We start from the raw sequence: 11,922 nt of genomic DNA on the forward strand, positions 1-11,922 counted from the left end.
AACTTGCCCCCAGCTCCCTCCTGGCCTAGGTGGACTCCTGGTGAGAAGCGCTGATGGCCCCCTGGGGAGGTGGCTGCTCTCATGGCTGTGGGTATGGGAGCAAGAGCTGGGCTGTGAGCCAATCTGGAGGACCGCAGTGCCTGGAGGGTGAAGGCCACGCTGAGGCTACCATTCGTGCTGCCCTGAGAGGTTCCAGAGGGGTGACAGCTATGGGGTGCAGGAGCCTGGGCAGGGGAGAGGCTGGGTTCTTTCCCCATGCCACCATGGGCATATGTTCCCTGTGCTGAGTTGGGGAGGCCCGTGGGTGTCATCCAAGTTAGGGGACATAGAAGCCTCTAGAAAGTGAACTGACACAGGTCCCCTGGGGGCTCATGAGCAGGGGAAGGGGGAAGGGAAATTTGGTGGACACTCATCCCAGTTAAGCAAGGCTGTCACCCTCTCCCTTCTCAGGGCTTCCTGCCTCCTCTACTCCAACTTGTGTGCGCCAGACAAGCTAGATGGGTGCAGTCCAGGGGGAGAAGTCTGCTTGGCTCCATGGGGCTTTTGTCCCTCTCTGATCCAAGAATCAAGGCCTGGGATAGTGGGGACCTTGGTGCTAGAGGGCAGAGAGACAGCTGTCCCAGCATGTGAGGAGTGGCTGAGCAGCAGGGGCCCCCCTCGCGTGGCCCTGGTTCTCTGTGTATGAGTTATCTATGCTGCATAAGAACATCACTACAAATTAGCAACATAAAACAACACACATTTATGATCTCCCAGTTTCTGTGGATCAGGAACCCAAGTGTGGCTTTGTTGGGTTCTCTGCTCAAGGTCCCATTAGGTGACAAGATGTCAGCTGGGGCTGTGGTCTCCCCTTCAGGTATGACCAGGAAAGGAGCCACTTCTGAAGCTCAAGTTGTTGCTAGCCACACTCAACTCCTTGTGAATGGGATGATTGAGGGCCCCAGTTTCTTGCTAGTTGGGGGCTGGAGGCAACCCCAGTACCCTGCTACATGGGCCTCTTCATAGGACAGCTCATAGCCTAGCAGCTCACTTTTTAAAGCTAGCAAGGGATACACTGCTATTCCTTGATAATGTTATAATCTTATGTCACATGATCACAGGGTGTCACAGGAGTGACATCCCATTACCTCTGTATTATGTTGGTTACAACAAGGCACAGGTCCTGCACACACTCAAGGTGAGATCACACAAGGGCATGCATACCAGGAGGTGGGGGTCAAGGGAGCCATTCTAGAGTCTGTCTGCTATAACCCAGAAGGGGCCACATTGTGGTACCCTCCTGGGGGCTCCCAAGCCTTGTCAAGCTGGATTTCCTTTGGAATAGGCGTCTGCCTTGAAGCAGGCCTCTGACAGTCCCACTGAGGTGTGACTGCCAGTCCCCAGGTGTGCGGAAAGAGGCCTTTCACTGGCTGAGGGCCACCAGCCAGTTGTCCAAATCACAGCCTGGAGCACAGAGCCCTCCTAGAACATAGCTGGCAGGCCAAAAGAGCAGGCCAAGTGCTCTGAGACACATTCAGGTATAAGGCCAAGAACCAGGGAGCAAACCCACACGTGCAACCCTGGAGGGCAGAGCTTAGTCTGGGATGATATCAGCCTCCGAGCCAGGTATTGCCACGCAGCTTTTTGGCAGATGGTTGCTGAGGAGATATGGAGCACGAATGAGGGATAGGAAGCCACAGGGAGCAGCCACTGCAACTGCCAGAGCTTGGCTTGGCCAAGTGCAGCTTACATACAAAGCAGCCCCCAGAGGCTCCTGAAGGCCTTGCAGGGCTTTGTGGATCCCCATCCCCCTGCAGCATCTGCAGCAAGCTTTTCACAAGCTTGGGCAGGGAGGCAGGATGGGTGTAGGAGACTTTCTGCACTGACAGAATGCTGAAGTCTAAGGTGTCCTTTAGATGGGGGAAATATGAGGTCACCAATCGAACAGAAAAGTAACTTGTACTGTACCTGAGATGAACTTTGCTAGCTGTCCCCAAAGCAAAGAGGGAAGAGGAAGATACGGCTGAGTTCACAGTGTGGCAGGGACACAAATGTAGGAAAGAAAAAAGTAGAGAAGGGTTGGAAAAGAAGAGAAGTAGAGAAGGGTAGGAAAGTGGTGCCTGAAGACCGGGAGAGCATTCGGGGCACCCTGTGTCTATTCAGCATCCAGGGCTCCTTCATATGGCTGAGGCATCCCTGAACTCCAGCCTAGCGTGGCCCCATGGACCTCCACCAGGGGAGGGTACCCTGTGATCTTGGTCAGGAACCATCAGGTGAGATAAGCCAGGGTGCTTTGAGAAGCCTCCTGACCCAGCATTCATAGCAGAAGAGTGGGAACTGAGTTGCCAAACCTGGGTTCAAATCCTGCATCTGCAGGACAGGTGCCCAGGTGGCTCCCAGGATAGGGTGAGTTCCAGTGGAGCTGCATCCAAGTCCTGGTCTCAGACTGGAGCCACCTTCCTGCCCTCCAGCTCAAATGCTGGTCCTCTCAGCCCCATCCACCAATCCTGGGCACTGCATCCCCAGGACAACCCTGCCCCCAGATTCTTGGACCCGCCCTGCACAACAGCCCACAAACCACACAGCCTTGTGCACCCCTACCCTCGGTCCACCTGTGTCCCCAGCCCACAGGCAGGACCTGTCCCCTCGGCCCTGGGTCCCCTCCCTCTCACCCTCCCCATCAGGGGGGACCCTCCCTGCCACTCTCCTGACCCCCTCAGCCGCGGGTCCCCTCCCGCCCTCCCCGTCCCCTCAGCCCCGGGCCCGCTCCCGCCCTCCCCGTCCCCTCAGCCCCGGGTCCCCTCCCGCCCTCCTCTTCCCTCAGCCCCGGGTCCCCTCCCGCCCTCCCCGTCCCCTCAGCCCAGCTCCTCGCCCGCGCCGCACCTGTCCGGCGCCGTAGGAGCCGCCCCCTGGCGGTGGGTGCGCGGCGCTGCGCCTTGGTCTGCGTTCCCTCCGCGGGAGTCCCAGGCGTGGGCTCCGCGCCTCTCGCTTCCCCCGGCAGCCGCGGGGCGGGAATTTGGGTTCCGGAGCGCGGCAGCCCGGCGCCAGGTGGGAGGTGGAGGGTTCGCTCCGCCTGGGGGGCCCGTCTGGTCCCCGCCCCGCCCCGGGTTCTCGCGGACCCCGGACTAGCTGAGGCGCTGCCACGGCGGTCGCGCGGCGCAGTTTCGCAGGGGCGGGCGCGTAGAGGCGGGCCCTTGGCAAGAGGATGAAGCGCCGCCCGCGCTGGACTCACACAGAGGCAGCAGGAAGCCACGAGTGTTTTTTAGGCCTGGCCTGTGGGCCAGGAGTCAGGGAAGGGGCCTCCTGGAGGGCTCCCTGGAGGAGGTGGGGCTTAGGGGGGCTGGACTCGGAAATCAGAGAGCAGGCGGGCGGTTTGTGGCGCCCGGGCGGTCGCAGGCGGCTCCTGGCGCAGTGCGGACCCGAGCTACTTGCGGCGGGAAGCGGCTGAAGCCCAGGCCGGGGTCAGAGGGGAGGGCGGGTGCGGGGCGGGGCGGGGTCGCCGAGAGAAAAAGGGGGCCCCCCTCAGCCCTGCCAAACGCAGTCCTGGCCCGGAGCCTGTCCGTCCAGGCCGACGGCGTAGCGCGAACTCCAGTCCCGCTCAAAGAGCTGCCGCAGCTGCTCCTGCACCGTGGCCCCCGCGGGCTGCGCGCCAGGGCTCTGGGTGACCACCAGGCCCACCCCCGCCGTGCTGCTGAAGTAATCCTCCGACCAGTTGGAGGTGCCTGCGGGGAGGACGGAGGAGACACTGGGGCGCCGGCTCTCACAGGCCCCTCTGCAGCCCGCTCAGCGCCAGGCCCGGCTACGGGTTTGGGGACGGTTGGCAGCTGGCCCCTCCACTGTCATCAGACTCCAGGCGGGGAAGCCCCTCACTTAGGTGCGGGAGGGACAGCTGGTCGCGGTGGAACTCCACCCTCATCACTCGGGGACAGGCGTCCTGACTCAGTGTTCTGGGGCCCTGTGGGGCCAGGTGACAGGCGGGTGGCCTGGTCCCCGGAACTCCATGGAGACCCCGTCCCTCTTCAGCAGCAGCCCCGCTGTCCTGAGGTGTCCACGCCGGTCACAAAGCCAGTGCCTCCCTCGCCCGTGCCTGGCCACCCTGGGGCCCGCCCGCCGTGATCTATTCCCGCTCACCTATGTAGGCTGCCTTCTCCGTGACCATGAACTTGCTGTGGTTCACCCTGCTGAATGGGATGTTGGAATGATTCCCCACCGGCACGATGAAGACTTTCTTAGGGGAGAAGAGGCAGCGCGTCAGGAAGGGCGGGGGGAGGGCCGCCTTCCCCACGCCCGGCCGGGAACGCGCCCTCACCACGTCCACAGAGACGTTGGCCGCGGGGTTGCTGAGCGCCTGCAGGGACCGCAGGTAGGGGAACATGGTGGGGTCCGTGTTGAGTCCGCAGCCGACCAGCAGGCGCACGCGCACGCCCTTGCTGAAGGCTGCAGCCCGCAGCGCGTTGTCCAGCACCGGCCAGTACCTTGGGGTGGGGAGGGACGGGGCTCTGCCTACAAGCCGGGCCGGGCAGAGGTCCCAGCAGGAGGGGACGTGCCCAGGAGCTGCCCGTCAGCAGAGCAGGCCGCCCGCCTCCCACTCAGACATACCTGGGGGGGTGGCTGAAGCGCGTGGTAGGGAAATACTCCATCACGGAGGCATAGATGAACTCCTGGGCGCTCCCCATCACTGCCAGCAGCGCCTCCAGGTCCCGGGTGCGGCCCTGGGGACAGAGTGCTGGTGGCGACGCCTGTGATGGGAGAGGGATTCCTGAAGGCTCTACCAGTCCAGCCCATTCTGGACTTGTGACCCCACCATGCACCACCCAAGAGGCCCCATTTGGTGGTGGAGGGAGGGGGCCCAGGTGCCTGGAAATGTGAGGAAAGAAGGGGTCGGCTCAACAGGGCTCCTGGGGACTGGCTCTGAGGCCTGGCAGAGAGAGTGGGGAAGCAGCTGGACCGCCCTGGGCTCCAGGCTGGATTAATCTCCCAGAAACAGTTCCTGGCCACAGGGAAGCTTCTCCACTCCCTTCAGGGTGCCACCCCCACCCCCATCTAGGGAGGCTCCCCTTGTTCTGATACAGCCTCTACTACAGACCAGTCCCTCGGCTGGCTGGAGGGCTGTCCGCCCCCACCCCCGTGGGCTGATAAAGGAGGATCTGCCCACTCCTCACTCTTCCCTTCCTTCCCCGAAGAGCAAGTGGGGTTCCCCTCCCTCTCCAGTGCACAGCTAAGCCCCTTGGCCTCGCCCAGCAGTCTGGAGACTCCCAGGGCCCCAGGTCCTCCCACCACCTCCCAGGCGGCCTGTTTCCCAGGGATGGTGCTGACCAGCTGTCCTCCTGGAGCTAAGCCTGCCTCCAGGCACAGCCCAGAGCCTGCTGATGCCAGCCTGCTGCCCACCCCAGGGCCACGGCCCCACCCATGGTGCTGGCTGCCTGAGGACCCAGCTGATGCTGCTGGTGTCTGCAGGGCCAGCCCAGAGGGCTCCCTGTGGGTCTGGCCAGCCAGGGTAGAACAGGGGCCTCTGATGGGCTCCTTCTCAACCCGCCTTACTGAGAAGTAGGCAGTGGTGGGCACCCCGTCAAAGAGGCCGTGGAAGGGCTGGAAACGGTTGATGTGAGATGAGAAGTTCTGAGGCCAGGTTTTGGGGAGGACAGCCTTGGGCACCCCCAGCACCCAGTAGGTCTGGAAGGTCTTCTCCAGGTCTTGGGCCAGGTGGCTGCAGTTATAGATGATAGCGCCAAGCTCCTTCACCTGCAGGGACCAAAGTCAGGCGCTGTGGGAGAAAAACCCCTCTGCGGGGCCTCTACCCCACTCCGCCCAGGCCAGGGATGCTGGGGCAGGTGCAGCCTCTGCCCAACTGGTCCCCACTTGTGGGAAGCATTGCCTGTAGGAATCTGTAATAGAGTGTGCTGGTGGGAGGAGTGCCCAGCGGGTGCCTGTGTTTTTGAACGTTGTATTCCAATGATCAAAGCAATACATGTTTATTACAAAAACAACAGAAAATGCATCAAGGCATTAAGAATGGGATCATTCTTAATCCCACTGTCAAGCGATAACCATGGTTGCCTTTGCCATGACCATTCTGACACATTTTTCATGCATTGCTTTTCCTAAAAAGGCTTGTGTTTTGTAATCTGCATGCTTCCCTGGGTAATGGGACTTGAACATCTTTCCATGTCATTCAGTGTGATTCCACAGCATGAGTTCAGTGGCTGTGTAGAATTCCATCATTTATTAGACCAGTCTCCGATTGTTTCTACCATGGTGAATTGTAAACAGGACTACACGACTTTCTCCAGACACACTGAGATGTCAGGCCAAGTCCCCAGGAGTGCAGGAGGGGAAAAGTTTCAGGCAGGCCTCCTGTGTTAGGGCCCTGGCACTCACCTGCGTCAGAGACCGCCAGTCCATGTTGGCACTGCCCATGTATATGTGCCGTCCATCCACAACCCAGAATTTGGAGTGCAAAACGCCCCTGGTGAGCCGCCCCATGGGCACCTGTCGTACATGGGCACCTGGTGGAGAGTTCAGGCAATGGGATGAACTAGGTCTTGCTAAGTGCCAGCTTCATGGTGAGCCTGACCCCAAGCTCTTGACAGTGGGGTTGACTCAGATGTCCTCACAACAGTCCTACTAAGCTGCTGCTATCCTCATCCCCATTTTATAGGTGAGGACACTGAGGGATAGACTGGCCCAGGATCCCTCTGGGCAGCTCAGCTCCAGAGCCTGCTTTTGTGGTGACTGCCCATGGCCTCTCGCTCCCCAGCCAGAGGTCCCAGCCTGAGCCTCCACCCACAGGTCAGCTGCTGGGCTCAGCAGGGCTCCAAGGCCACCCATGCTCTGCCCTGTGGAAAATGGCACTTTTGGTTCCTTGGAACCAGCCCTGTGCCTAGGTGAAGCTGACTCAAAGGACCTCAGAGCCCTGGGTGCTGCCCTCCTGGGGTGTCCTAGGGAAGTCCAGGACACCTTTCCCACCCCCACTTCTTTTCCTTGTCCCATGGTGCCAGCCAGACAGCCCATGCCTGACGCTAGGGCAGTGGGGCCCAGCATGGTGCAGGTACCCACCTCGGGCAGCCAGGACCTGCAGGTCGGTGGAGTTCCTGGCCAGTGTTGGGCTGCTGGTGGCCACAGCCAGGGAAATGTTCCTGCCCAGCAGCTGCTGCAGCTTCTGCAGAAGGGCCTCTCCCTGCAAGGCCAGGCCAGCCATGAGAGCTGACCTCAGGCGTCCCTCTCCTCCGCACCCCCACTGGGACCCATGCCCTCCTCAGGAGGCCCACCTATGACTGACTGCCCACGGCACAAGGTCAGGTCAAGTATCTGGATGACCCTTGGTGACAGCCAAACTGCACCAGGCACAGTCTGAGTGTTTAATCACCCAGAGGCCCAGCTCCTTGACACCTCTGCCCTTAGAGCCCCCAAAGGAGCGGCCTAATCCCTGTTCCATGCTAGACCCTACCACCGAGCTGAGCCCCCGGGCCTGGTGCCCGAGACGCCTGCATAGATGGGCAGCCTGACTTGCTGTGTTTCCAGCACCAGGATGCGGTGGGGCCAGGGCGGGGCGCACCATCTGGGAAGATGAGTCGTTGACCCCGATGTCGGGCCCTGTGAGGGACCAGTAGTATGAAGCCACATGGACGCTCTCCTGGGCAGTGTCCAGCAGCTGCAGCCAGGCCTGGCCCAGAGGCTGGGCGGAGGGGCTGCCGGCTGCAGATGGCAGGTCTTGGGGGATGCTTTCCACAAGGACGAGCCTGTGGAGAGGGCCACACTGGGCTCAGTATGGGTGCGGGAGCCCCCAGCCTGCCTCACATCACCTGCCCCATCCCGCTGCCAAGCCAGAGCAACTGTTGCTCAGGTGGCCCCTGGGATGAGCCCAGGCCAAGTGTGCAGGGTAAGGGTTTAAGGTATAGGCAACAAAACAGACTGGGCAGGGTGGGCCTGAGCCCAGCATGCTGCTGGGGTGGGGACACCCAGGAGCAAGTTGGGAAGGAGCCTGAGAGGGGCTGCCTGGTCCAGAGCAGGCTAGACTGGGGGGTCCTGGCCCCACCCAGCCCTGAGGCATTGCCTACAGGGAGCAGCTGCTCCTGAAGCCAGGCAGAGTAGAGCAGAGCTGTGGAGTCTGGAGTCTGGGGTGGCCTCCTGGTGTGGAAGCCCTTGGTGGTGGCCAGAGCTGGCCTGGAAGGGAAAGGTTGGGCCAGGGGCAGGTGAGCTCCCGTTTCCAGGGGATGTGTGCAGGATGGCCCAACAGGTTCCTCCAGGGCAGTCCTGGGATTCCAGTACCCCAACCACAGGGAAAGAAGGGTGGGAGGGAAGGCTGAGGGGCGGGAGGAGACAGTGACATTACCCCCCAGGGGTGGAAGGACTGAGGGGGTGAGCCTCAGCACAAGCAGTGTTCTCCAGCCTGTCAGAGCCCCCAGGTGGCAGCCTCTGCTTGCTGCAAAAAGCACCACACGCCTGCCCCGTCCCCAGCCCCCACTCCAGCTCATATGGTTGTGGCCCTCCCTGGTGACCTGCACCTTCCTAGAGCAGCTGGTAGAGGGCCGCCCTTATCTCATGGGCAGATCCAAGGGCAGAAACACAGGCAGCAGCCCCAAACTGAGACCTGCCCCCGCAGGCCTCCATGGGCTCACTTACTGGCAGGAGTCCCTCTGCTGTCTGGCCTCCGCTTCCAGGGGCTCCCAAGCTGGGCTGGAACCATGCCCCCAGGACCTGGGCACGTCCTTGGGCTGCACCTGGCCCCAGGTGGGAGGACGGGGCACTTGCCACAGGAGGTAGATAAGAGCCATGGAGCCCAGACACAGCACAGCCAGCGCTCCCAGGACCTGCAACTGGATGGGGCAGCACCCGCAGGGTAACCAGACAAGTAGGGGCTTGACTTCTGGCTGGGCCAAGATGGCCCCTCCAGTGCTGAGACAGACCGTCTTGACCTCCCGGACCTGGGCTGCCGCTGGGGGGGACTAGGGTGGACAAGGGAGAGGGGAGGGTGATACAGAGAAGACCCCCAGCCCAGGGTGGTGGTGGGGGTCAGGGGGCCTGCAGCCCACTCTGCAATGCTGTGGCTCGTGGTAACTGGCTGTCCCCAGCACCTCCAGCAGGGGGATAAAGGGAAGGTCTGGAGCAGCCCAGGGAGGCTTCCCTTGCCCACCAGTCAGGGCACCTCTGCTTGGAGGCCCCCTCAAGGCTGCTTGTGTCCTCTCCACTCTGGCTCAGAGCTCTTGAAAGGCCGTTGATCCCAGCCGCCTCCTCCCTGGGGCCCCCCAGTCCTACCGTGCCAGCCTCTCTGTCCCACGGGCGGCGGGGCGTCATGGAGCATGGCCACGTGGGGGCCACTGCTGCTCTCTGAAGAGGCTTCAGCATCTGCACAGGGCAACCTGGCATCACCAGCAGCTCCAGCTCTGCCCACAACTGCCCCTCAGTGCCTGGGCAGCTGGGCACTGGGGACACCGTGCACAGACACCCACATAAGCCCCCAAAAGCCCCCCACTCATGCCCGAGGTCACACCCTGGATGTTGGGGGTGTGCTTTCCACAAGGACAAGCCGTGTGGGTGTTGGAGCCCGCAGCCGGCCACATGTCACCTGCCCTGTCCCCCTGGCCAAGCCGGAGGGACTGCTGCTAAGGCGGTCCCCAGGGCTGAGCCTGGGCCAAGCATGAGGGGCGGGGTGGGCGTCTGTGCCTGACCACATGCCCCGGCTTTCTGTGTCTCCCCTTTCAGGGTCTCCTACTCAGTGAGTATCTAGGTTTTTGCATCTCAGTTCCCTGTTTCAACCACAACTGAAACTGCGTCTGAAAGTGCCATTTCTGCTTTTGTTGCTTGGTCCTCTTATTGCTGGCCTATAAATAACTGCTTCCCTCCTGGGCTGGGCTCCCGTCTTGGCCCCACGGCAGCCCCTCCTGAGAGCCACAGGTCAGAGGGGGCAGGTGGGCAGCACCCTGGCTGAAGAGGCTAGGCGTGGAGAGGGCAGAGATGGCGGCGGAGTGGGACCCCTGCACTGCTGGGGGAGGGGGTTGTCCTCTGCTGCAGGGAGTCGCCTTGTCTCCTCAGAGTGGTCACCCCACAAGGAGCTGGGAGCCAGGCCATCTGGGCCCCGTGGGATGTGGGCTCTCACCCCCACTCCTACCCCCAAAGCTAGCAGTCAGGCTGCCCCAGGTGCCACCATGGGGGAAGGGTGCCTCACAAGTACAGAGGCACCCTCCCTGGGTGCAGGGAGGGGTCTGTGCCCAGCATGGTCACCTGGCTGGCCAGCCTCTGACTGAGACATCCACCAAGGCAGGAGCTGGCTGGCTCCTGGCTGGGATGGGGAGGTCTCTGAGGTTTGGGGCCTGGGCCTGGGCAGTGCTGAGTGCCAGTGTCTGCAGCCAGGCTGGGCGCTGGGACCCAGGGGCTCTGTGGGTCATCTATCCACCCAGGAGCAGCCAGCTCAGCCTCCAGGCCTCTGGGGTTCGTCTGGGCTATCCTCCCATGGGTCAGGGCTGAGGGCTTTGAGAACCTGGCCTGCCTCAGCATGGGGTGGAAACGCCAGGGCTGTGTCTGTCCTGGAGACCAAGCGTTATGGGGGATTGGGGGTAGGAGCATAAACCAAGTGTGGGGACAGGGGACTCAGGCCAAGTCACTGCGGCCCAACTCCCCCCACACTGGGGGGTCTGCAGAGGTGGGTCGGGTGCCGCCCCCACCCCAGAGCTGAACTCTGGGGGATGCTCCCCCGACCCCACAGAGGAGACCTCAGGGTGCCCACCGTGTCCCCACTGTCCCTGGGGATTCAGGGCCCAGCATTGGGCCTTTGCCCTCCCCCACTAACTCTCAGGAGAGAAAACATGGAATCCTGGGCTGTGGCTGGGCAACAAGGTGCCAGGGCTGTTCTTGGACAGCTGCTCCGCACCCTCCCTGCCCTCACCAGAGAGAGCCCTTGCTCCCTTAAATGCTCCATGCAGACGGGCAGCTCAGAGCACAGAGGCCCTGCCTCTTGCAGGCCACGTCTCAGACTTGGAGCCTGTCCAAGGCCCCTCCCAGGACTATAGACCCCAGAGCGCCTCGCCCCCTCCTCCTGCAATGGAACCTGGGAGGCCCTCTAGCCAGGTTGGCTCAAGCTGAGAGACCCCTGCAGAGTAGGGCTGTAGCCCCCTGGTCTCATGGTAGATAGTGTAAGACCCTGCAGACATCAGAGGTCATGGCTGAAGGTGCCACATTTCCTGCCCTGCAGGGCATTAGGCACGGCTGCCAGTCCCAGGCTGAGGCAGAGGGCCCAGCTGTCACCTGGCTGGAGAGCCAGGGCCCTGGTTATCCCAGCTGCACGGGCTGGGGAAGGAGCGAGTCATCTACAGGACTAGCTGGAGGCTGCGTGACTCTCTGGACCTGGGGTTGCTGGGAGGTTGAGGCCACAGGGAGGCAGACAGCAGCCCCTTCCCCAGGCCTGGCTTTTCTCAGCTGCCCTGGCCTCATTGGCACATACCTCTGGGGGTCCTGCCTTGGTGTCCATCCTGATTCCAGCCGCAGACTGCAGGCCCTCAGCTCACAGGGCAGGCTTGGTGCTGCCTGTGCTCCACGCCAACCTCCTCTTCTCTGCAGCTCACCTCCTCCTCCCTGCAGCTCACCTCCTCCTCCCTGCAGCTCACCTCCTCCTCCCTGCAGCTCACCTCCTCCTCCCTGCAGCTGGCTCCTTCCCCTTCCAGCTACTTCCTCTTTGTCCTGAGAGGCCGCCTCTCATCCGAGACAGAAACAGACGGCTGGAGCTGGGTGGGCGGGCTAGAGGGTAGGGCTGAAAACCTTCACCTCCAGGCAAAATCTACACCCCACTCCCTCGAGGTAGAGACCCTCCAGTTATGGGCCTACAAATCAGAGTCAAGCTCAGCTACAGGCCACAGAGACCTAAGGAACAGTGGCGTCAGCAAGGCCGTTCATTACTCTCGAACACTAAGCAGGTCCAGGGGCTGGCAGGCTAGAGATGGCCTTGCTAGA

At 62.1% G+C, this 11,922-nt stretch overlaps 1 protein-coding gene across 3 annotated transcripts; it reads right to left on the reverse strand.

Annotated features, from left to right (window-relative positions):
• Window positions 1-3,207: 3,207 nt before the first annotated feature.
• Window positions 3,208-11,528, reverse strand: PLD4 (phospholipase D family member 4). 3 transcript variants are annotated; one of them, XM_032179664.2, is made up of 11 exons: window positions 11,417-11,528; window positions 9,235-9,324; window positions 8,602-8,795; window positions 7,535-7,718; window positions 7,036-7,156; window positions 6,358-6,485; window positions 5,521-5,721; window positions 4,579-4,718; window positions 4,289-4,454; window positions 4,111-4,207; window positions 3,208-3,701 (listed from the first exon to the last, which is right to left on the reverse strand). In XM_032179664.2, exons 1-11 carry the CDS (start codon window positions 11,441-11,443, stop codon window positions 3,502-3,504), a joined length of 1,548 nt encoding a protein of 515 aa, XP_032035555.1. In that variant the 5' UTR covers window positions 11,444-11,528; the 3' UTR covers window positions 3,208-3,501. The 3 variants fall into 3 exon arrangements, with proteins under 3 accessions (XP_032035555.1, XP_032035557.1, XP_032035556.1); XM_032179666.2 differs by having other exon boundaries at window positions 4,579-4,691; window positions 11,417-11,526; XM_032179665.2 differs by lacking the exon at window positions 11,417-11,528 and adding an exon at window positions 9,470-9,631.
• Between the last annotated feature and the right edge of the window lie 394 nt (window positions 11,529-11,922).

Source organism: Hylobates moloch, unplaced genomic scaffold, assembly GCF_009828535.3.
Source record: "Hylobates moloch isolate HMO894 unplaced genomic scaffold, HMol_V3 SCAFFOLD_16, whole genome shotgun sequence".
NCBI classification, from domain to species: domain Eukaryota; kingdom Metazoa; phylum Chordata; class Mammalia; order Primates; family Hylobatidae; genus Hylobates; species Hylobates moloch.

What these genes read in the sequence shown, in the direction of transcription:
- PLD4 (XM_032179664.2), bottom strand. Translation starts at nt 11,443, where the DNA reads ATGGACACCAAGGCAGGACCCCCAGAG. An exon ending in GCAGGTCCTGGCTGCCCGAG is followed by an intron (nt 6,486 to 7,035) that starts GTGGGTACCTGC and finishes ACTCTCCACCAG; the next exon opens with GTGCCCATGTACGACAGGTG. An exon ending in GGAGAAGGCAGCCTACATAG is followed by an intron (nt 3,702 to 4,110) that starts GTGAGCGGGAAT and finishes TCCTCCCCGCAG; the next exon opens with GCACCTCCAACTGGTCGGAG.